Genomic DNA, 25,883 nt, shown 5'->3' with positions numbered 1-25,883 from the left:
TAAGGCATTGTGTAGGGTGTTGTCACCCACTGTCATTTTCATCTTGCACTCATACAGCCATGCAGTACATTAGGTCACTTCCCATACAGCACTAAATATATATGTAGCTGTCAGTGCTACTCGGATGGGTTGAACTATGCCGGCACCTCATGAACAAGCAATTCAGCCTCAGTCAAACTAACTTCAACTCAGACTACGTTTGACGTGAAACACACGTAGACAGATTTGAAGATCTCCTTCCAAACAACATGGTCATCTAGAGCAACTCATCCCATTGAACTGTACTCCCTACCAGGCTTTTGGACTTCACCTGTTTACAGCTATGACTAAATAGATGTATCTTACTATAGAAAAGAAAAACCTAGCTTGACCCATAAAGAAGGAGCACCTTTTCAATTTCAGCAACAACTTCACACAAAAAGTAGTGATAAATTCAGAGAACGAACCTAGAACAAAGAGAAGGGACAAAGATGTGCGGAGGGTGGTGGCTGACAAAGAATACCACCAAAAATACACAAAACATATGCACAAAGAAAACAAACTCTCAAATCTCAAAGCCTGGCATCTGCAGTTTTTAGAAACACAATACAAACACCTTATCAGTACGGCCATTGCAAGGAACATAAAATACATAGTTTCTGCCTGTCCGAAGTCTGGTCCAAACCATCCCCGATCTTTATGGCTCTACTGGTTTGCTGCCCAGCAGAGCTGCCTTCCCAAGGTTAAAGGACTTCCAGGTCTCCACAGAACCTGCCGGCAGCACACAGTGCCACCTGCCGGAACAACTGCCTTATTACCCGAACCCCCCCCCAGGACATTTTGTCAGCTGGTTTCTCGCTTTCAGCCAGCCCATTGCTGTAAATGGAACTAAACAGTTGCTCGTAAACCCAGCCTTGCCACGAACCAGGGCTGCGCTCAAGGGACATGCCTGAACATACAAGTCATGACAAGAAAGACCACAAGAAAGCTACCCAGAGACAGTATCGTTCCTAGAGCACAGTGCTCTGGAGTTGTGGTTCTCATGGAGGTCAACCCCTTGCAAACAGCAAGCACAAAGCAGCCTTACTACCCTGAAGTGCCTCCCCTGGGCAAAAGGAAACAGTTGCTGTATAGAACTGGTGTGTTCAGCAGAACAGCTCCACTCTAACTATGACCTCGGGGAAGGGCTGGGCTGCTTGGCAACCTTCAAAACATAAGCTTTGGTCATCAGGTTGTATCACCCACCCACCATCTTCCAGAAGACTCCAATGCACCAACCCTCAACAGCTGGCACTCAGTCATTTATAAACAAGAAAAAAAAAAACCAACAAAACAAAACCAAAAGCAAAGCAAAAACGCCTCAGTAGTAACTCTCAGACAAATCCTTCCATTTCCTGCATCAGAACTAAAACATCTTGAGTTGTCACAACTGTTTGAGGTAGCTGAAGAAAGAGAAGTAGATAGAAGCACAGTAACAAAAACAGATAAGAGAAACAAGGAAACTCTGGAGAAAGCAGGAAGAATGAAGAAGTCTACTACTTTACTTCATGGAACCTCTCCTTGGTTTTCAGTCCTGTCCTGTAATATAACACATATTACAGTCACCTTTGACTGTCAGCTCTCTAAAGGTGTTTTTTAAGTTTCTCTGTTTTACATCTTTGAGAATGGTCAGTGAATAAATAACAATTCCAAAAAATAAAAAGCACATGATACCTGCAAAGGGTCAATTCCAGTGCTGGCTCCCTACTAATTAAGGTAAAAAGGAAGGTTATCTGCAGAAAAGGGCTACAGCACAGAAGCTAAAGTCCAGCCACATGCAACACAAGAAATCAAAGTTCATCAAGTTGAGGCTATTCCATGCTAAATACTAATGCATCTTGACTGCTGATTTTGCTTATTTGTGACACTGAGATTGGCCACCTAATCTAGTTCAACAGGCAGCCAAGAGGCCATGACTACATTAGACTACCTTCTCAGCAGACCCACAAGCCTAAAGTCTAACCATATTCCAGGGATAAAAGCAAGAAAGACGGTCTTTAAATGTTTTTCCAGCAGATATTTCCTACTTGAGGCAAGCCAGTAGCCTCATTTTCCCCATGCTTTCTGTCCGTTTAGATAATGATGGAATGGAGTGAACTAGTCATTACCATTGTGAAACTTCAACACCACAATTAGGCTGCTAGTCTACTGAACAGGAAAACATAGCCTGTAGTCATCCATTATTAGAGCTCTATAGGCCCACATAGACACAACCATTAAGTATTAGCTCAGGTCTAGAATTAAAAATATTTCTTGAGCCTTATTTAACAATTACTCTGTATGTATACCTGTAAAAGGAGAAACCTTAGAACTTACCATATTCCTATTCACTCTCAGTTCTGTGATGCCCAGAATGTGGATAACTATACTGAAGTCTTACAAATACTACTGCTGAACTCCAGACCGTACACACACGCTACATGTGTTCAATGTAAAGCGAATGATTAGTTTTTAGGGTAAAGAAAATTACTTTTAATAAAAACAAAACGTGTTGCCAACTCAGTGACTTGCCCAAAGGCAAAGATAGCCTTAGCATTCTTACACATCTCACTGCTGGCTGCAAAGCCAAATTGCTGGAAGAAACACTCTTTAACAACAAAGCTGTCTTGTACCTTTAAAAACTCCAACTCTCAAAACAGCTGTGGCAGCTTCTGCAATGACTGGCATGACATGATTTTGGAATTGCAAGTCCTGCCACATCTTTAAAAAAAGTTGTTTAAGGAGTGGTTCTTCTGCCTCTGAACATGGAAAACACTGCATAAAATTCAGTCTTCCATGGGAAAATAAAAGACTCCCATGCTGACCTCTTTTGGCTTAGTCAAACATGCCAGTTAAAGACTGGGATGAAGTTTGGAATGTCAAAGATGAAGCCACTGGAAAGTGCAGTTTCAGTGTGAGGAATGTCATTGTTTACCAGGTTAAAGTCTCCCTAATTTGATACCATCCAACACACATATTCCTGATGGGTATAAAAGCTGAGATAGATCTTGATGATGAAAGTCCATTAAACTATTAGGACCCTACTGTACATTATGTCATAAATTTAAATGGACTTTGCTTTAAACGAACAGAATGGAAATGTTTCTCCCTGTAGATAAATGCACTCATACTCACAATTTTTACATTAAACAGAAAATAAAACTTCACCACCATGGTTATTCTTTTAGAGCAAGAACAAAAGCTATTCATGTACCAAATGCATGCTGGCAACGCACTGTTCAGCAGCAGTAAGAATAAACACATTCATTAACCATTAGGTTCTTCCAGCTGCCAAGACAGACTGCGAATGTCTCAAAAACCCATTGATAAATCACAGAGTAGGGAAAACCCTGAAAAGCAATTGTCCTGCTTTTGCTTGTTTTTCAGCCCAGCTACAAAATGCGCCAGCTGCTAAACAATGGCTGTCAACAAAGTTTTCACAGAATCACAAGCAAAATGTAAGAATGAAATCTTATGTAGCTTGCTCTTTACAGGCACTTCCTTTAAATGAAAACTGTGTTGCTTCATGATGGACACATACAAATACATTGAGGGAGAACGGTAAAGATGAACTTAGCGTGTTACAGAGCTAAATTATGGAATAAAATTATTTTCACACATTTAAATGCATCAATGTAGCTTTTTCGTCTTCCTGTACTACTCAGTGCACCACGACAAGAAAACAAAAAATGCAGAACAAAAACACAAACCAAAAAAAATATCCCCAAAAAACCTACTAGGCACTTGCCTTCAGTTCCTTCTCCGAAGAACCAACTCAGAATACTGTTTAACACTTACTGCTCTCATTCATCCCCACCTCGAATAAAGTATGTATTTGGGAATGACAAGTGCTTCCCAAAACAAGGCAAATCTAGGGAAAGAAATCTAAAATGTCACACTGGACTTCAGTAATTCCCACAGTTGCTTTCACAGTGACTCCAGAATTGTCAGTTGACACTAAAAACCATGTATCATACTAGGAAGAGGAGCATAAATAAGTAAGAGGACTAGATGGCAATAGCAGCAGAATTCTGCTTGGGGGAAAACCAACCAGCCAAACATCACCAAAACACAAAAAGATAATCCTGGATAGAATAAAAATATATGCCTGAGATGGAGATTAAGAGGTAGCATAACAATCTGTCCTAGGAGAGGAATCACGAAAAACCACAAAGTTATTGGAAAAGGGTAAGAGCTGGAAAGCAACTGAAGGGGGGGGGGGCAGGGAGGATGGGAGATGAGGGGAAAGAGAGGACATGCATGAAGCTGACTGACAATGCACCACAAGCCAGACAGAAAATTCAAAACAGAGGATGCAGCAGGCACAGAAAATAAGATCATTCTGTCAGAGTACACTAGACAGAACTACAGTCCAACTCACAGAATAGTTCCCGTCATGCTGAGGGAGCGATCTCATCTTAATAGGACTAGCATTTTTTGTATGCTTTAGAGAAAGGAAGAGTGCTCAAAATTTAGCAATAGCTGTTTATAGGAAGTGGCAGGAGAGAACAAGGAGAAGAGGCCAAAACTAGATCAAGCTTATAGGATGAGACTGGTGATAACAATAACAAAGTAAATGGGCTGAGTTAAGAGATCACATTTTCATACTTTTATTTAAAGGAGAAACTAAGAAAGCTGGAAGAGGAGTAGTCAGGGATGTAAAAATGACAGGAGGTTTTCAAAATCATTAAGATGAATTCATAAAGGGAAAGAAGAACTGATATTCACCAAAATACTGCATAACTAGGACAAATATTTACAGAAACCACTGCAAGACTGGTGTCACTGCACACAAGACAGTAAAAACTACAAAATTCCATGGTCAAACAATCATCAGGTCTGGGTAAGATAAAGTCAGGGACAGGTTCTAACACTAACTAGTTCTGCATGATGGGGGGGTACTTATGTTGAGAGTAGACTACTGAGGGTGGCCAAGTGCCTGATCTCCATATTCAGCATCTGCTCTTTCTGAAGTCAGAAAATACATTCCTGAGCCAGCTGGACCAACCCAGCAGAGCATTTCTTACGCTTTTTGAGTTCCAGCTCCACCAAGCACTACCTTACATCTCTTCTCTCATATTGACAAAACTGAGAAAAACATGGAAGTCCCACCCCAAACCAGGAACTGAAAAACAAGAAAGCGGTAGAGCAAGTTTATGGTGTGTAGGAAACAAGCACTAAAAGAGAAAGGTAATCACAACAGAACTCAGAAAGGTTCAAATAAAGAGAAGCAATTCAAAACTGTTAGTATTTTTACAATACTTTGTAACCCTTTAATGTTCAGAAGTCAACCATTGAGCCTGTAACAAGTACCAAAATCAACTAGAGCACCCTGTTCAAAATAGCCTCAGAATAGCAAGCAACCCAATTCCTGCTGGTATCACACACACCCAAAACAGGACAGCCACAGGTACAGCATTCACCCCATCTCCTGCATGGCAAGAGTAAAGCATTCTAGTAACAACCTGTAATACCTAAGTCCCTGTGGAGTTAATCTTGGGGCAGTCGTACCTTGTCACACTTGGAATAGAAGGAATAGAAAGTCAACCTTTCAAAACAAAAACATGCACCCTAGGGCACACACACACACAATGGAATGGAAATTCTGTTGGCCCTAGGCATGCCTTTTAAAATAAAATGGTTACAGAAAAAAATGGTCAGAATGACACCACTTATCTGTAGGAGCAGTAAGTTATCAAAATTGGCTGATGTTGCCATGAGGAGTAGCAGTTTGGTAGAATGGAATCTCTGTTTCATATGAGAACATATTTAAAGCCTGAATAAGAATACAGAAAGGATGAAAACCCAGAGAAAACTTTTTGCACCCAAACATTCCTGGGAGATTTTGTGAATGAGGCTTGACAGCAAGAGAAAGTTGGTTTCTCTGGAGGTTATGACTACCCTTCACTGCAGTCACTGCAGCAATGTAGAAGTTACACAACCTGCAAGGAAGGTCAAACAATACCAACTCTTCTCAGAGACACCTCCCTGCTGAAAGAAAAAGACTTTATGGTTTGACCCCTTCGGTGATGTAACCTTGTTTTTAGAAATTAAAAAGAAAAAAAATCAACTTGTGTTAATTGCAAACAAAATAAGACGCAGAGCAGGTTATTACCACAAAGAATTTCCCAATAACCCAAGAGCTGTCAGGAAATTATCCTGAACACAACAGGCAGAAAATACACTCCTACATGCATTTGGTAAGAGTAATTAGGACAATGAATAAATGAATTATGCAAACTAATGAAGGAGCTAGGCAATTTAAATCACAGTCCATTCATTCTCTCCCTTTTCAGAGAAGGCTGAAGGAAACGTACAAGGCATATTAAGCAGTTAGCTCTTGAATTACAAAGTACATCATGCCAAAATCATTGCAAATAGTGCGTATTCAGACATGCAAAAGCAGACTGAAAGTTAACCCACTGAAGATGGCTGTGTTATGCACATTTTAAGAGAAACAAAATAAAAAAAAACAGGAACAAAAACCCTCACAAAAACATTCTGGCAGTCAGACAGCTGCCACAGGAGTAAATCCATACTCCAGTGATATTTCAGACTTCCATCCTCACTGTACTCTCCATTTTCAGGGCAGGATTTATCTCACAGCAGTTGATGGATAAAAAAGAAAGGCAATCAGACTAAGAGGTTTTTATAATTGGGACTACTGAGCAACTTAGTGATACTCTGCTTTTTCATGTCAAGATTACAACCCTTCCTGCTCTACAAAAAGCGGGACAGGGGGTGTGGGGTGTGGTGTTAAGACACAGAAGAAAGCCCCCAACCCTAGTTGCTGTTTCTGTCAATATCTGACTGAAAGTATCCAGGTCTGTGCTGCAATTACAGGAAAGACGGACGCCTTTAAAAGCATTTCCGTTCCCTTTCTAGCAAAAGGAACACTAGATGGTGCTACATTCGTATTCCTATCTTTACCCTCTCAGATGAAGGGGAGCAGCAAGAAAAGTTAAAAAGAAAAAAACAACTAGTACACGATAGGTGCCTCCCACACGTAGCAGCAGAGTGTCACTTCCACACAGTGTTCCCCCCTGTCCACCAGCCTTGGGACTTGAGTCTCCTTCTGCCCTTTTACCAACAGGAGGTTGACAATCGATAGCTGTAGAAACTAAGTCAGACTGCATTGCCTTTTTCTCTTAAATTTTGCTACCAAAACCCAAAATGAATTATTACAAAACAAAAGATCTACAGCAGCTACTGAGTCCATTTTCAGGTTTAATACTGTTAGAAAATATGTGCTGCACCAGCACTTTTTGTAACAACTCTTAAAACATTCATAAACAATTTTTTTTAAATTAATCAATTGACCTATTTCATTTGCCCTTCTATGCTCAAATTAGCACACATTCAAAAGCATTTACTTCCATAACACTTCTGTTACAGCAACTATGAGCTTTGGATAGCTTTACTATCAAATTCTGTGGGAAAGAAGTCTTTTAGGGTGCTGTTTGGCACTCAGACACTGGCTTAAAAAAACTATTCACTATGCTGCTTTATGTCACCCAGGCCCAACCCTACAGTGCTCATTCCCTCGGTTATGCCAAAGTAACTGCTTTTAGGCCACACAGTAGGACAGATCAGAGAGGTGTGATCTAGGTAAAAGTAACTCTCATCTCCCCTCTGACACAAAAACAGAGCAAGGATTCTATCCAGACCAGTAGCCCAAATACCTCCAGTTACACTCGCACAGAAATCTGCACAAGCACAATTCTGAGGTGGTGTGGGGACAAAAAAATGTTTAAGCCAACCTCGTTTCCAAGAAAACACACTTAGCACAATCAGAATGTGCAATGTTCTCAGCTACATTACATCTGCTCTTGGGTCCCAGGCAGGAAAGATTGTTCTGCTGAGAAAGAATGCTAAAGTACCTCTCTACTACCAGCAAACACAAGAGGAAACAAAAACATTAACAGTAACAAAAAAGGAAACAGCAATTATTAAAAATTCTTTGAGCATCGATGGTTCTTCTTGAAAAGTTAAACTGCAAAATGTACACATCATATAATTTATTATTAGATATACTAAAGACGACTCCAGTTAATTACCATTAGCTGGTTACATTTCAGAATGCATCACCACACTGTGCCTCAGTTTTCCATTCTTTTCTTAAATGTGCTCAAGTCTTTTATTTGCAAGAATTTTTGCAGTTAATTTTACAGTAGGGTTAGTCTTAGACTAAAAAAAAATAGATTAACGGAATGCTGAATTTGACTTGACTGTAGAATGAGTCAAGGCTTGGCATCAGAAGAAAAATTATGGTACATGCAGACTTGATATGAGCAATTTCCTTCCCACTAAACAGTTTAAAAGTGTAAATAGTGCTAACCTGTCAGTCAGAACTAAATAAAGTCTTCATGTTAAAGCCTCTGACAATACTTATTCCTCTTTAAATATTTATCTTTCTGTTTGTTTTGAGGGTACATGTAGTTGCATACCTGCACATAATACTGACAAAGATTTTACAGAGGGAGTATGAGACCAATTCCTCTCAGCCTACACCCTTTGAGACTTTATAAAGCACTGCAAAAAGCTGAAACTCAGAACAATCCTTTAAAAAAAAAACACAACAAAACAAACAATCAAACAAACAACCAAAACAAACACAAAAACCAACCAACTGACCTACCAATCAACAAAACACCACTATTTCTACTGCAAGTCTTATCATGTTGTCTGCAGGTCACAAACAGTACAAATCTGCCGCTGTAGAACAGCAAATCCATTTAAAAAGCATTATGGGATCAATCTGTAAATGATACTTGGCTGACAACTAAGCTAGAAGAAAGAGATTGAGAAACTACATCAGGCTTGAAGGAATGTGAAGTAGCAAGAACATGCACTGACCTCCATTTAATAAAAAACATTTTAAAAGTTTTAAAGTAAGAGTTTGTCTTGCCTTTCAAGGAACCATAATCAAGAAGACATCTTGATTCATGCAAGAAGTTAGTTGTCCTGGCTTGTAGTCAGAAACAGAAAAACGAAGTTAAATTCCTGATAACAGGGGAGTGGGGGCTGAGGAGGAATGGAAACAGGACACAGACAAGAGAACAACTTGCAAGATCCTTTTACAAGGTGTCTGGAAAACAGTTATGCTACCAGCAATGTAGCAGCATGTGATGTGTAGTTTCTAGTTTACCAAACAAGCAAATACCTACATGGCAGTCCAAAGGGTGACCCTTTTATGAACTAACCAGTTAGATCCATGAACACAAGGGAGGAGGGATGGCAAATAAGTTTCTTTAAACAAAAAATTTATTTTATGTAGGAGCATACCTGACTTAAAGTGACTCCGGTGTTAATCCTGCTGCTTGTCTTCTCAAGGGAATCGGGATGGATTTGAGAGCACCTCTGCCCTTCTTTCTATTTTCTTTTTTTTCAGACTATCAGCTCTTATTAACCACACAGCAGTTGGGCTGAGCTAAGTCAAGGCATGCTACTAAAGCATCTGTTGATGGTCACCATTACCTAATTCTCTGACCTACAGACAATTCAGAAAAGTAACTCAGGATAAATGCATCTGACAGCCAGTTAGAATGGCCTCAGTCTTATTTCTGTTTTTCTCAGACATCTCATTTCTCCCTTCCACAAACTCTGTTGACTCCTCAAACATTCCCAAAAGAACTGACAAGGTCACTTTAACTAAAAGAGCTTCTCAGTTCAGACAACAAACCATGCATTTGAAATGGAAACTGCCTGTCATTTCATAACCATAACTAAACTGCGTTACAATGATTATTCGAACACAAAAGAATTGGGTCAGCTGACCACATCACTAAGAATCTAATTCTATTTAAAATAACATAGTTCAACACATATTCAATTTATTTATATGAATCTATAATAAGAAGGTATTTAACCTTTCATAAAAGCATGCAGATGAAGCTGTTCTGTATACCTTAACTTTTACAGTTCCAGAACTAAAAATGAAATGGCTTTGAAAAGCAAAAATATGTACAGGCAAAATGTGATGTTAGATCCTATTTCTCCCATTCCTTTTCTCCCACAGAGCAATTCTCTTATCAAGATAAAAATCTAAATTATGTTGAACATTAGGACAAGCATTCCCTGAACTTTAAGCTGCAGTGTTTCCTTCCCCTCATCCCTGACTTGATTTTCCAAAAAAATTTCAAATGGTTCAGCTTCCCAAGTACATAAATATAGTAACCTAGTTTCACAGCTGTCATTGGTCTAGCCTATTTGCAAGAGCCTTAAACCTTACAAAGTGCTTTCATTGAAAAGTCAAGTGCTTATGAAATCACTTCTTAAAGAAGAAAAAAAAACGTGCAGAACACCAGCAGCATTGTCCATGAACCAGATACCCCACCAAGAGCTCAAGAACAGAAACTTAACCTCCACATCCTTCCCAAGATGAAAGATCTGACTGCTTACCAGTAATGGTGCAGGCATCTCTGTACTCTCTGCAGTCTGGCACATCATCTTCCACCCCTTCACTTACATAGTGCTCTTCGTGGATGCCTGTGTCGCGGGCTAGGACTGCATGATTCGACGGCTCCGAAGGAGGCACAGTGCCGGCCAAAGTGCAGTCGTGCAAAGCTGTGGCGTCCAGCTTGGCAGGTTTCACAGGGTTGTACAACGTGCCATCAGGGGGACCAGCACTGGAGACTGGGTCTGGCTGGCACGGGCAGAGCTCTTTCTCTTTGCTAGAGTTGGCTTCAAGAAGTCTGCAAAACACAAAAGAAACAAATGTTCAGTTCAAGCCATTCCAAACAGCATAAATTAGAACAGATAATTTTCTTTTCCTTTAACCTTAGTTTAACCTAACAAGTGCAGCAAATACTAAACCCCCAACACTCTTCACAGAGCAGCTGCCTATCTCTGCACCTTGCACAGTCACGTAGAGAAGTGCTATTCCTTGCACCATATTATTTACCAATGGCTGACTAAATATCCATATTTTTGCCTATCCCAACTTGCAGTAAGCACAGTCCATTCACCTTGACTCATTCACCAACTTTCTCTTACATCAGGCAAGCAAAAACTCTATGTAACCCAGCATGCTGTACGAGCCAGGTCATGCAGACAGACTGCACATCACTGATTGATTTACTGGTACTTTATTAACATTATAATTTGAAATTGACTGATAGTAAAAAAATAAAAAAAATTATTAGAGGCTTATACTATAACCCTACTAGACCTTCCTCACCACTGTGCCACCCTGCACAGCCTGGTCCCTCACTGCCAGACTTGCAGCTGGCACCTTTGCTTACTTTACAGAATACACAGTAAACAGAACTCAACGTGCACTGGATTAAGACCACTCATTGCTGCTCCCCAGTGCTTCAGCCTCAAATAGGGAACAATGCCCCTCAAAGCTGGATACTGATGCTCCCAGCAAGGTTAAATTGGCCACAGAAGCAGTGAAGAAAAGCACATTTCCCCAAAAACTTCACCAAACCTTTTGTGTAAGGGACTAAAGGCACTGCAATAACTGGTGGTGTGGTACTGCTTTTGGTTATCAGCAGTGTAAGGAAAGATGCAAATGCTTATTTCTCCTAGCAAAGGAAAATGAAATCACGCGATTACAGAAAAACAGACCTGGGAAAAACAGACTTGAAAGACCTTATACACGTAGTAGCTACAAGGCATAAAGCAGCAGCAGAAGAACAGGCCACACAAGAACACCCAGACCACATGGGAAGAGCAGAAAGACAGTCAGTAAGAAGACACAATTGCACTTGTTTGCAAGGAGAAGGTGTATATGCAAGTGCAGCCACAGACCATGCTATGTTCAGTGCTTCATTGGGAACCAGATATACAACAGTTTTCTCAAGAATCCTATGAAAAAGGTTCTCCTTAATCTCTAGGAACATGATCAGATAACCTTTTTTTGCTGTTAAAGTTACACTCAGGATTTTGGCACCTTATTTTCTGGCATTTCTAGCCAATAACATTATTGCTTCACCAAAGCATGACGGTATTTCTAGAAACTAATTGCGAGACTCAAGTATTAGTCTCTAAACTGTCAAGACGCATATCAGGTGTTCCAGACCTTCTGGAAGTAAGCTTCAAAGAAATCTTGCAACAAAGTTGTAACACTGTACCAGCATCATCTATTCTCAAACTATTTTTCCCTTTCAGCACAGGCATAAGAACAAAAAGGCAAAATTCTTTCCCCCTTTCAGAAGACCTCAACTAGGATATGTTCACACCAAAATCAGAACACCGTAACTGGAAAACAGATGGGCAGTACTAACCTATGGAAAAAACACCCTCATACACAAAATGCCATTTCATTAAGTTTTCCTCAATGACAGACATTTGTGTTTCTGCATGGGTTCACTCAACCCGGAAACAGTTCTCACACTCAGAGACTCAAAAACTGTATTTTGTAATGATCATAATAGGAATATTATGATAGCTATAGGAACATACTAAAGCAAACGACAAATTTATGATACTATACCCTTGTACAAATGGTACTCTACTGTGGCAGCTGCAGGAAGAGAAAGTTTCACTTGAGTGCTTTAACAGAAAGTGTTGCAGTTCCCCTGCAGAGCATCCATTATTCCTGTGCTATCACAGTACATACTGAAAAGAACAATGAGGTTACTTGTACTGATTACTTTTAAAATGGTCCCCTTTCAAGTGGCTCCTTTGAAATAACAAGAGGGAGATTACTGATATTAGAAATTAGTTGCTCAAATGAAGTTGGAATCAAAATGAAAATCTTCATTTTTCTCTCCACAATGAAGATAGAAACAACTTAAGCTATAAACCAGAAAAAGTACTGGAAACGCACCTACTAACTGATTAGAAGGGCTCTATTTTGTCCTAGCTGCTACCACACATCTTACATTTGTTTTGGGAAACTATTAGATAAGTCTGTTGTTATGAACAAGGGCATGTCTGGGATTAAGTAACTGAAAGCACTAACAGCACTTCTCAGCTTTTCTTGTCCTCCTCTACCCTCCTCTCCACACCCTACTTCAGCAACCTCAGGAAAGCAGCAATATAACAGCACTACCGAATGAAATAACACTGATAATCAAAGTGTGATTCCTGTGTAAAGTCTTCAAGTGAGTTTTGGGAATCTAAGATCTTGTAACTTTTCTGAACAAATGACATTCAACATCTGACATACCTGATCATCTTTACTCATTCATGACTTTTATCTCCCACACAGTCCTCACCAAAAACACTTTTGGCCAGAACATAACATCCCACTTTGTGTTAGAAGTTGCGTTGAATGAGTTTCACCTCTGCCTTCACCCATTTTAACATTCACTCCACTGAGGTACTATGGAACCAGTTCTCCCCCTACCATAAGCTGCACTCCAACAGCTTCTGTCTTGTCACTGTTAAGAAAGAACAAATGGAGATACACATTCAGAAACAAAAGTCATCAGTGGTCTTCCTTCACACAACTTGTTTCACTGTTGGTAATTTACAGAAACTATAAGCAAATAGAGCTTGAAAACACAAAGAAGCAACAAAACCCAACCCCCCAAACAATTCCCACAAGTCAGTCTGCCTGGTCCTCTACAAAAACACGTGGAATGTCTATATAAGAAAGTCAAATTCTAGATTAAGGAAGAGAATTTGCCTTGATCTTAAAATCCCGTATCACGCAGGGAGAAAAGCCAGCACAAATGCATATGTCTGCTTCCTTATTATTTAATATCCTTGATTTCCATACACACAGTGGAGAAATGTTGCTCAGACTCTTACCAAATCCACAGAGGCACTGTTTGCATGGCCTCTCTTGCAAGGCAAATATTACCAACTAATCCAGTGGCGCACACTTTTCCTTTAAAGTTCCATTTAAGTCTTCCTATTGCAAAAAATAAAAAGAAACTGCAGGTGAGCAGCATTTACCAGATTGCCAAAACAGCCATTGTAGAAACTGCACCCATGAAATACACAACATTATTATTCTTTAGTCAGTCTCACCTGGATATACAATATTCTTACACAAGATGGTACAAATTGTTATTGCACTATTTCGTATTTACTCCTTCTGATATCTAAATGAGGATGTTAATTGTTATTGCAGTTTTGTATTTACTCTGACATTCAAACAAATGTACAGTTTGCAAGTCAGATTATAACTTTTCCTGATGAAAATTCAATGCATTTCATTCCTTCTACTGCATATGCCAAGAGCAGCCTGCATACAGGATTTAAATAACTCCTCTCTCCCACCTAATATGACATAATTCAGCTTTCGCCTCAGTGGTTGTATTGCACTATTTCTACCAGTCTAAATACAATGACAGTTTGGGGCTAATAAGCAGAACTGGGACTAAAGAAATACTTAATTAGGAATGTTTGAACTTAATCCTTCAGCGTAAAACTGTTTGCTGAAAAAGCACAATTCCCTTAAGTTTATCATCTAAACCTTTTTAGCACAGGTCATTTTACTCTGAAAAAACCCTTATTTGTCAGTCATTTGTTAAAGGCACTCATTTCAACCCCGCACTTCGTAAGAGCAATCACATAAACACAAAAACTTGCTCCTGCACACCTCTTCTGAAGAATGCTCACATTTTTTGGTCTAACCCAATAAATGCTTAAAACAGAGCATTTGCCTGATTCCTGTATGAAGACCATAAACGGCCAACAGCATTATAATCTATTAGTACATCTACACAATAGATTGGACTATGACTGCAGTGTAACTAAGACTTGATCAAGAAGTACATTGGGTACTTCTTGTATATACTTACAGGTATACTGTAAGTGTACCTGTGGCAGCCCAGATTACAAAAGGCAAAAGTTCAAAGCTAACGGACGCATTTACATCCGCCAAGACATGAGGGTTTTGAGGTAAAAAAAAAATAAAAAAAATCTCCACATCAGTCAGCCATTTCTGGATTCTGGACATGAAAAAAGGTTAGTTAATTTTTTAATTTGCAGTGTGTTTTGTGGGGAGAGGGTTGAGTTTCATGCACCACAAATTTCATATACAAGCAAATAAAATAAACCATTCGCTTTTTCATAGCTATTTGAGATAAACTTTTTCTGCATTTAGCATTAAACACATTAAACACTCTAAAGCTAAATATATAAATGACTTAAAGTAATCCTTCTTCCTTCACCAAAAGCAGAAGATATAGAGTTATTCAGCCATGTGCCTACCCACAGCCCAGCAGTGCCAACAAATACATTATCTGTAACCTTGCAACATTATTCTTATCGCCATCTTGGATTGCAACAGGAGCCATTTACTGCAGTCACAAAACAGCTGAAACTCCTACAACTAATGTGCTATCCAAGGGCCACGAGCTGCACCCTACAGTGATCATTAAGCTTTGAACTATTTTTAGTTAACAGCTCAGATTTTGTGACCCAAATAATACTGTTATTTAGTAGTCTAAAATGGCAACTTGGACACTGCAAACATCTGCCAATTTAAAGAAAGACTTCCTTAATGGAGGGGAAAAATGTCTTTCCAGGACTTCTGGTTATAATCTTCCAGGTCATCCTTTTGCTATGCATACTCTCATACAGAATTTAACTATGCTGTTTGGTTTAGAGCAAAAGCAAAACCATTTACTGTGACCCAGCTGGTTTTCCAGAACAACTGTGGTGCACATGAATCAATTGCCTTTTGAGTAAGAGAATCTGAAAAGTCTGCTCCAAGACGGACTTCAAATGCTACCTGCTGTCTAACAGGGACATGAAACTTCAAGCAATCCCATGGCTACATCACTGCAAGGTCATCTGGCGTGTACCTATTAAATTTCCTCCTTCAAGAAGCTTCAAACTGCATAGGTAAGTGGGGACAGTAAGCCCAAGGTGACAAGCTAAATCTAATCTAAACTAACCCACACAAATCAGTAATAAAGATTTAAGAAGCCTCAGTGTTTTGATCTACCCACCCATCCCTACCAACCAAAGTATTTGCTAATTCAGACAGAACCACAGGGTATCAAGGGACTGAGAAAGTATTCTACTTTTTGCATCTGCCTGGAGCTACAGAGCTCTGATCCTGTATTCTCATTTACTAATTTACTAATTCTCATTTACTAAGTACTAACTGACAGTTAAACACTTCAAAGGGTTTTAGAGTGTGCAAATTCTTCCCTTTTATCTACTTGCAAGAGTTCCACCAAAAATATTCTTCCTGTTTTGTACATCACTTTGTAAATCCATGAAATCCATGAAACGCCTCTGTTTTGCTAAGTCTAGTAAGTTTTACTAAGTTGTTTAAAAACAACTCTCAAGCTTCTTATTCACACATAAAAAAAATTCTTCAGATGCAAAATTCCCCACGTAGACACTGGAACAAATCAAAGCTAGTTTATATGTCTACCTAATCTGTGAAACAGATAAACATGCTGGCCTGCCCTTTTTATTTGGAAAAATAATTGACCAAAACAACTTAATAAGACTTGCTTCAAGCATTCAACTTGTTTATTTCTTTACTAATTCACATTTTGCATCTACAAAAGTTGCCTTTTTTTTTTTAAATTTAAAAACCATTTCTCAGTGGGTAGGTTCAAAAGCCAGTCAAAATGTTTTCTTCGATTTAAACACTTTGTCAGACTATAAAAAAACAACCATTTGCAGAATGTCTGCCTTTCAAACACATGCAGAATGCTGACTGCTTAGTTAAACCTTCAACTCAAGGGACATAAAGAGGCAAAGTGTCATAGATGAGTGACAGAATGTGAGAAGCAGTTTATTTACCTTCAAAATCATGAACACAAAAGTACTGCGTTTCTCATGTAAAAATTAAAGGGACAAGCATCTTGGACAACTCCAGACTGTATCCTTCTCCAAAATTTTAAAGCCATTCAAGGTCCTTTTACAAACATTCTGTCTAGATTTCCTAGCCATATATTACATTCAGACTATATTCCACACTTTTTGTTTGTTTGGCATTTTTCTTCTCCTTCATAGTGAGGTTAGGAACTCTTTGGCCTAGCCAAATGCAATCTTACAGGAAAGTATCAACACCCAGTGTCTATGTCGTGCTATGAAGGATCTTCTCAGGTATCTGCCTCCCTAAAGAGGGTCTCTTCTGCCTATGAAACTATTAAAGAGCATTTTCAAGCTAGAGATTTGAAGGGTTTTTAAAACCAATTTTTATAAAGCCTCATAACTGACAAATATTAAGTTGATGAAGGCATCCAAAACCAGAACAATACCTGGTTAACTGCCAGTGGCATGGTAATGTCATTTGCAATTAAAAAGTCACCACTAGAGAACAGAAGCCAAAACAGCACCAGCAATAACCAAAAAACTTCTTAAGCCATAGTATAACCATGTACAGCATAAAATTTTACCCTCCAAAGGTCCCCAAAGCTGCTGCTATGACCTTGTTTGGCCTTGTTTGACCATTAAGTCATCAATCAAGACACTCGTGTTTTCTCAAAAAATAATAAAATCAAAACACCACAAATAATAAGCCTCTTAAAGGAAGAAAAAAAAATGAAGGAAAACCACCCCGCTGTACGCCACAAACCAAAGTTTCTCACCACGAGGATTTGGCCTTCAGAAGGAGCCCATCAGTCTCTTCTCCCCTAAGGCCAAGGAACAGTGGAAGCACACTGTGAGACAAGCCCTGGGTTTGACCTTAGCAGTTGTGAGGGCACAAGTGTGCTCTCCCCCTGCTTTATGTAACACTGCCCCTCTTTGCTCTGAGTTCCTTCAGGCAAGTATTGCAGGGTTCTATAAATAGTTCTTCCTCATGTAAGGCTCACATTACACTGGGAGCTTTTACAGCTCCCTCTCCTTTTATTAAATATAGGCCAAAAAAAGTGCCCTCCTCACTCATCCCTTCTCTCAGTGAACAAAAAATACCTGAAAACAGGTATTGCAATAATTAGTGCATTGCCTTTCCTGCAACACATCATGCTACTGGCTGGGAGATCTTAGCTAGACAAGCTGCATACCTGTCTTGGAAAGGGAGAACTGTTCTATCACCAACACTAGTACAGAGTGTATGTGAACTGTATGCGCAGGCAAAGAAGGAATTCTTCTGGAAACAAAGCAAAGGTCAGAGGTATGGCAATGCAAAGTATAAACACCTCAAACATGTACTTTCTTTTCATATCCATGCACGTGCAAGGTGCTCACTGAGGTAGATCAATGCAAGATGAGTCCAAAGGGCATGGACCAATACTTCCTGAAGAAGAGGAAAAGATATAACAACTTAAAAAAGCAAAATAAAACAAAAAACAAGCCACCAAATAATTTGGGTTTAGGGTATTGTTGCATTTAGTATGTATGGACCCCTGCCTCATACACAGCCAATGTACAAGTTAGAATACATGAACATCAGCTTCAATACTTTAACACAATATCTACAGCATATCTCCTCATACTGATAAACAAAAAGGGCAGGCACCAAAGACTTGTCAAAGAGTTTAGGTATGGGGAAAACCTATTACACCAACAGCAAACCCGGTCCTCAAATAATATGGGTGGCAACAGTGATAACAGAAACCTGAAAAGTTCTTGTTATTTATAGACCACAAGAGCATGAAACTCCCCACTTCTCAAAGATTTTTCAAAAGACAGTTTTGGATACAGCTTTTCCACTAGCTGGGAAGAGCTGTGGGATGACCACAATTTGTCTGAACTGCAGCAGAGGACGTAACACCACTGTCTCCACTCTTGAGTCCTGAGCTCACTTCCTATCCACAGGAAGAATCAGCAAGAGCACTTGACCAGAAGCAGAGCAGAGCAGAGAGTCACAAATGCACTACACATACGTGAACTAGGTACTAGTGAAGGGGAAAACAAAAAAAAACCCCAAGAACCCACTGAACAGTGTCTAGGCCTAAGACAGCATGAAGTAAGTAAAGATATTCAAATTAAAATGTGTTACCATTCCAAGCTAAAACCCTGATTAGCAAGCCAAGCCATACCTTCTTCCTCAGGACCACAATAAAGAGCAAGGGAAAGCAGTGAAAACAGCCAAAAGACCAGGTTGATATTTTGGTTTCCCACCACCACTACTACCATTTAATCAAAAATACAATTGACCTAATTGCCAGCAAGTTGGGGTCAGGAGTTTTAGTCAAGTAACTCTAAACAAAGAACAGACTAGCTCAAACCAAATATTTATCATGGTTTAAAACCTGGGGGGGATTTTAATCTTGTTTTGCATTACTATTGTTCTTCACCTATTACAGGAGGAATTTTTAACTCCTCCCCCTCCACAATGACCTTTAAAAGTCTACACAGACTTGGTATAATTTAAATTTTTAAAAAATGCTGCTTCACAGGATTGGAAAAATGTCGTTATTTCAAATTTTAATAGCTGTCCTTCTGAAAATATTTACAGAATTAAGATTGCTGTTTTTCTCTACTGTTTCTTATTGCCCAGAGTCAGCGAGAGCAGGAGGGGAATAAAATTCCTTGCAAATTGCCCTAAAAAAACCACCAACCCAAACCAAACACAAACTTCAAAAAAAAATCAAAACCCACATACTATACCTCCTGTGTCCTGATCCACTTATTTTCAGGCTGAGTTTAGTGCTTTGGACTGATCAGAATAATTATATAAAAAGTTGATTAAAAAAAACCCCCAACAATCAAATCAAAACCCAGTCTATTGACTAAGGACATCACTTTTTTTTTTCCCCCCAGAAATTAAGAAATGAAAGTATCCTGTTACTGCTAGAGACAATTTTAAAGATAACTATTGGGAAACTTACCTCCAAGGACAGTCAGACAACCAATTCCTGCTCTGAGTAGGATGCTAAGATGATCTGCTTTGGCTCACTAGCATCACTGGCCCTCACTTCCTGGCAGCAAGCCTTCCCACGTGCTCCAGCAACTGGCATAATCCAGTAAGAACCTACATCATCTTCAAGGTTGTCTCACAACCCTACACGTGCACAGAGTTCCTCAAAACCTACCCCACAATTTCTTAACTGACTGTTAATAGATCTGGGCCTCATATCCATTTTTTTTTTGATCTTTGATTAGGTTTATATGGGAGCAACGCTTTCCACCACATACTATTTGTTTGAGAGGCCATGAGTGAACTGAACCCAACTCTGTCACGAGCTCTATAATCATAGCCCCTCTCTGAAGTTTTGGCTGGGGGAATGCAGATCACAGCCCTTCTCAGCCAAGAGAAAGCCAGACCTCCAATACTTGTGGATACCTGAGCCTCACGAGTTCACTTGAGGTACCAGTGTTGAGGAGTGACAAAACAAAGCAACAAATTCCTTAATAACCCAGCAGTCCTGGGCCTTATACCAAAGCCTTGGTCACATGGACTTCCCAGCAACTGGGGCATGTGCTGCTGACTAATGAGGGCGCATCTCAACACACACCATTCCAACTCAGGACTGCTTCCCTTCTGCTCCCCTAGGGGCTCATGGCTACAGCAAAAGAAGGACATTTCACAGCCCTTCTCAAAACACTACAATGTAGTTTAAAAACTGGCACAATTATTCTGTCAAGTCATTTTTCTGCTTCTAAAGTTTGTGTGTAAACACAAAGAATAAAATAGGAAAATAAGAATTTGCTGTTTAAAGGCTGCTCCGTATAATCAGTATATTACCATATATATGTGTCTGTGTTCTTGGGAACCCAGAAATGTTTATCTTAACAACAGGCTGTGGAATTTTAGGAAACTGAGCCAATTATCCATGGCTTAGTGCCATTAAAGACAAAGTCATACAAGCAAAGATTTTAGAACAGAGTTTTTTAGAATTCCAGGGGCATTAACATGAACATAGCAAGAGCAAAGCTGTGATACAGTATTTACACACACGCACAAAAAAACCACCAACCCCGAAAAAAACAAAACAAACCATCTCCTTACAAGGGAGAACTACACAAGAGCACAAGCTAGGGAATAAAAATGCAAATTAAATGCAATACATGCTCAGTGTTTGCTCCATTTTCAGTCTACAGTATCTTACTTAGATACAGAATGAAGTTGAAATCCAGCATTGTGGCTTTCCCCAAAGGACCACAGAAATAAAAATTTGGATTCACTCAGTACAGATGAATCAAATTCTTCCAAACCATTTGGAAACTGACTTTGGAAAATACTTGTGATAACCATTAAACATGATGCATTCTGAAGTTGTCCTTAGATTAATTCCTGTGTGCATGTACATATTCTCCAAAACACACAACAGATAGTACTGGACGCTGAGCCTCACTTAGTCACCAGAGCAGTAAGAAAGCATTTGACCAAACTGCCCTGACAGCTCCTGCTGAATTGCAAATCTCTACTGATGGAGACCAAAAATTACTGTAAGTGGACTAGACAAGCTGACCTGCTTACCATCAGTCAATTCAGTTCCCCACTTATCAGCGTGCCTTATGACTTATTCATATCTTAGCACCCAGTCAGAAAGAATTCTGAATATACCAACAGCCTCAGGCAAGCAACCCAGCCACCTTTCCATGAGGAAAATCATTCTTTGACAAATCTTATTCCTATATATCAGGTATTTTATTCTTTGTGTACTCTAAAACCTAATTACAAAACTGAAATTTCTCTGAAAGCAAAATTTTTTACTATAGTATAAAAAGCAACCCTTGCTTGGGCAGTAAGAGGAACTGAACTAATTCAGTAAAATATTACAGACACTTGATAAATGTAAAAGTGCACAGAACAACGTGTAGGTTCACAGTGTTGGAAGCCACAGCATTTGAACCACTTCTTTATTCCACTGAAAAATATAAAAACATCACTAAAATTCTCTGCCTCCAGCTTAAAAGAAAGCCTCTCTCAAAACAAGTATTTTATGATGCTTAGAAATGTCTTCCTTCAAAATATTTTTCATGACCTAACTTGGCAGAGCAATGGTCCTATAAGCCTCAGAACTACAATTAGAATTCATTTTCCTTGACTCATACATACTCTAGCACAAGCAAAGTTATCATTCCCAACACTCAGTTTCCTCAAACTAACGGTAACATTTTAATCAGCTTTAAGAGTGGAACATCTGGACTTTAAGCACCCACAGTTACATTTGAAGAACATGATAAGTTTTGACACCATAGGAAAGTATCAGTAAAGCCAAAGTAATAGCCTTATTTCACACTCCTGGCTTGTGCATGAAGAAGCAAGCTTCTCTCAAGGGAGATGTGAAAGCCTCAGATTTCAAGATCAACAGGTAAAATGAAAAGCAAGGCCTACAAGTACAATCCTGAATATAAGCTCAGGATTTCCTGAAAGGAACAGATCTCTCTACCTTCTCTGTAAATCCTCTGTATAGACTGCTCTTCTGACATACAAACTGTTATTTGAGCTAAAGACATTAAAAAGGAATGATTTGACAAATGAAACCAGTAACATTAAAAACTGCTTTGAGACACATCCTCAATTTCATTATTTAAGCCTTCATTAATTTTCAGTTATCTGTCCAATACGTTCTTGCAGCAGACCTCAGAGATTTATCGTATCTTTTTTACTGCAAGAGAGGATATGAAATTCTCCTTGATATTGAAGAAGGTCTGGAGAGCACCTCCTTACAACTTAGTGTGGCAGACAGGAAAAAATGAACTTGCATAGAAAGGCCTGCACATCACATCATTAAAAGATAGAATAGAAAAGGTTTTTTTCTCAAATTTCTATGTAGGCACTGACTTACCTGAGACAAAGTCAACCTACTTAACTCCTTTTACAGTTCATGTAGAAAAGCTTTGGATTTAAATTTAGTCATACTTTAAACATAAGCAAGGTGAAATATTATACTGTATCTGCCTGAGGGTTTGGGGTCCAATAGAATTTTCAGCAAGAAATGCTGAAATAACATTAAAAAGTATACACAATAATGGCAAAGATCTCCAGGTCATCACTTGCCTCATACAAATAACAGTTTTAGCTTTGTTTAACAAATTCTCAGTTATCCTTTTTTCAGAAGAACATAGCAGTCCAAATGGTTCATGCAGCAGTTCAAGCAAAAAAGACTGTATTCTAAAGTGAAAATTGAAGTATTTCCCCTACCAGGATGAAGGGAATTAAATATTGTAGCTGCTCCTAGTGCAGAGTAGAGATGTGGCTACACTAGACCACCCTTATTTCCCTTGTTGTTCCAGATCCAGACTTGGTTTTCAGAAATACACTGTTTATTCACCTGTACCAACTGCAAGGTTCAGCAAAGACACAACTCTTAGTTTCTACTGAGAACCATCTTCTGTTCTTCTCTGTAAAATATTCTGCCGTCATTCTGAAAATGTCTCTTTACAATATTCCATTCTGTCTTTTGTGTACTTTTATGTCTCTGTAAGGTCCCATGGCTCAGTTTTCATACACCTGTCCCTCACCATGGAAACAGAAAAGGAAGAAAAATATAAATGAAGCATGTGCATTCTATTTTATTAAATATATTAAAATTCATCACCAAAATACCATACTGATATTCATCATTAGGTTGGAATCTCCACGGCCAAAACAGGAAGCACAGATAAGTTTCCCGTGACTCAAGCCTAGTAATAATTCCCTTGTAAACTTCCATCATCAACAACACCAGCAACTGACAGGTCAAGGCCAAAATAAGCCACTGTCCTGTAGTTTAAAAAGGCAGCCAGCTTTTAACCAGCAGTAAATCTAGCACAGCCCCTCTGGGGAAAATGTCTTGGTAGTGACAAGCTGCACCAGAACCTTCCTAGAGCTCTTTAAACAGATACACAGATTTTCATGGTAGGTTTGCAGTTCCACAGCTCAAGCCCTTGCTCCAAAGCTTCTGTTCAGTCCAGACTCCACAGGCACCAACACCCACACCAGCTGCCTGCACAGCCCCTGCCCACAGCACAAAGTACCTCTGTGCAATTTGAGTAAGGCCAACACTTTCTCAGCAGGATGAGACAGTGCTCAAACACACTCTTCCCAGGCCTCACTCTACCTACACTGATGGCAGTAGAAACACGAAGGTTTATTAATAAGCAGGCAGAAAAGGTCAGCAACTTGACTTGGATCCATGACTTTCTAGGCTAAGATAGTTGCACAGTATGCCAGACAGGTCAGATAAGAGACCAATTCTGCCAGGGCAGACTATGAGCCTGCATGGAAACACCACAGAATAAACCTATATGGCCTCCCATAGATTCCAACTGCCAAATGGGTGCTGATACAGCCAGGTCAATATGGAACAGAAGGGTTTTTTACAACTCCTACTCATTTCCATTAATTCAGGCTAAATCTATGGTGAGGTAGGAAAACAGCATAAAACAAGTCCAGCAACAGACAACAGATCACTTAACAACTGGCAGTACACTCTGGGGGGATTTTTTTGTAAGTTTTCTCTGTCAAACTTTTGCATAATACTGCTATTTCATAGATTTCCATTCTTCCACATTCTTTACATTGTGTTTAGACCAGAATACACTGAAGAACAAAGCTGTTCATTAGCTTTTCAAAGGGTCCTACATGGAGATACCAATTTATAGTGCAATTAAGAAACCACACAAACCCCAAACATACAGCTAGAACAAAGATCTTGCAGCTACAGTGCATATGTGAGTTACTGGCACAGTGTTTGGCTGCAGGTTTCTGAATTCAGACATATTTTTCCTCTTTTTGCAGTCATGCATCACAACTATGTCACTGAAGGTATATGAATCCATTCTGCTCAGTTCTTTGAATTTACTTATTTATTTACAAATCAGGTTAAATATAATGCAGGATGTGTGTTAGTGCACAGTGGTAGAGTATATTCCTAGAGATGAAGGCAGGAAGGGAATCTGAGCATGCTCTACCCTTGCTCCAAACACACATGAAGGTAATACAGCTGCACAATGTTTCCAGGACATTCACAGTGCTAAGTTAAAGGCAACTAGAGAGGACACTGACCCAATCACTTTTTATGTTCCTCAGCACAACCATCAGGCTCAGCAGAGAGGCATGTGCCATCAAGTCTTTAAAACCAAATACTTAAGGGTAAGCTACCATAGTACAGTTTGCATTCATCACCAATTCCCCTTGCTGCATGACAAAGGGCACCACCACAGCCACCAGGTTTTAACCATTATGGCCTGTGCTCTTCAGACAAATTACAAACAGCTGTAAAAATAAAACTGAACTTTAGCTAAACAAGTTTGCAAATTACCCAGTGTACATCCCATGTTCTACCTGATGGTGGGCAGGAAATACTTGAGTCAACAAAACTAATGTGCCATATGCAGAATTTTCCTACAGACATCCTATATAGACAGAGTTGCACCACTCGATAGAGCCTCAAAAAATCCATAAAACCGCATAAGTAGCATGAAAGTCTGCAACCACACAGTACTGTGAGCAGGACCAACGCTACCAGGCAAAATGAAGAAAGATAATATTCAGCGGGAGCCCATCCTGACTGGTGAGAGGAAAGAAAGACAAATGTTTTGAAAGTTATTTTCAACTGAGAAAAGGAAAAAAGGAAGTTTTTCCATTTAAGATAAATGACACTACTCCAATATGAATGTATGGTGGAACATTTAAAACCTAACACCAAATAGTTAGGTTTTTCACTTCAGCATGCCTGCAAGCCCTCTATTGCATGGAGTGTTACTTTATGAACACTGTCGGTACCAACTTACACAGCCCATCTTACTTTGTCTTTGGTGTCCCACAGCAATGAAACACACATCACTGAAATGTGTCTGCTATGTGGCAGCATTCCCAGGTATGTCATTTAGAGAAGTCTCACACCACTCTGAATCCCATTTTAAAGTTCTCCACCCACAGATTTTATTTGCAAAGATAAATGTGAAAGTGAAGAGAAATGCATTCACTCAGACATGCACATGGAGACTGTAAGACTGGCGATGACCTTTGATTTTAGCACTAAACCAAAACACATTAAAAATAAGAAAAAGGAAGGGAGGAAACGAAAAGCACAGCAATGTACCTGGGGGAGTCTCACTAGCTATTCTGACACTTGCAAAAAACAGCAGCTTTCCTGCCCCAAGTTCATAAGGCAGCACATAAGCACATAAACTCA

The 25,883-nt window shown here is 39.4% G+C and overlaps 1 protein-coding gene across 10 annotated transcripts in view; it reads right to left on the bottom strand.

Moving 5' to 3' along the window:
- TRAK1 (trafficking kinesin protein 1) overlaps positions 1 to 25,883 on the bottom strand; it is a 97,475-nt gene that overhangs the window by 65,254 nt on the left and 6,338 nt on the right. For 9 of the 10 annotated variants that reach the window (XM_017837574.1, XM_017837578.1, XM_017837582.1 and 6 more), the window contains exon 2: positions 10,399 to 10,691. In XM_017837574.1, coding sequence (XP_017693063.1) covers positions 10,399 to 10,691 — 293 coding nt within the window. Of the gene's footprint in view, positions 1 to 10,398; positions 10,692 to 13,114; positions 13,138 to 25,883 lie in introns of those variants that run through there. The other variant, XM_017837576.1, reaches the window with a different exon arrangement.

This window comes from Lepidothrix coronata, unplaced genomic scaffold, assembly GCF_001604755.1.
Source record: "Lepidothrix coronata isolate B3197 unplaced genomic scaffold, Lepidothrix_coronata-1.0 Scaffold306, whole genome shotgun sequence".
Classification (NCBI taxonomy): Eukaryota; Metazoa; Chordata; class Aves; order Passeriformes; family Pipridae; genus Lepidothrix; species Lepidothrix coronata.
Note: the sequence above shows the minus strand (reverse complement) of the source record. Positions and strands in the feature narration are given on the sequence as shown.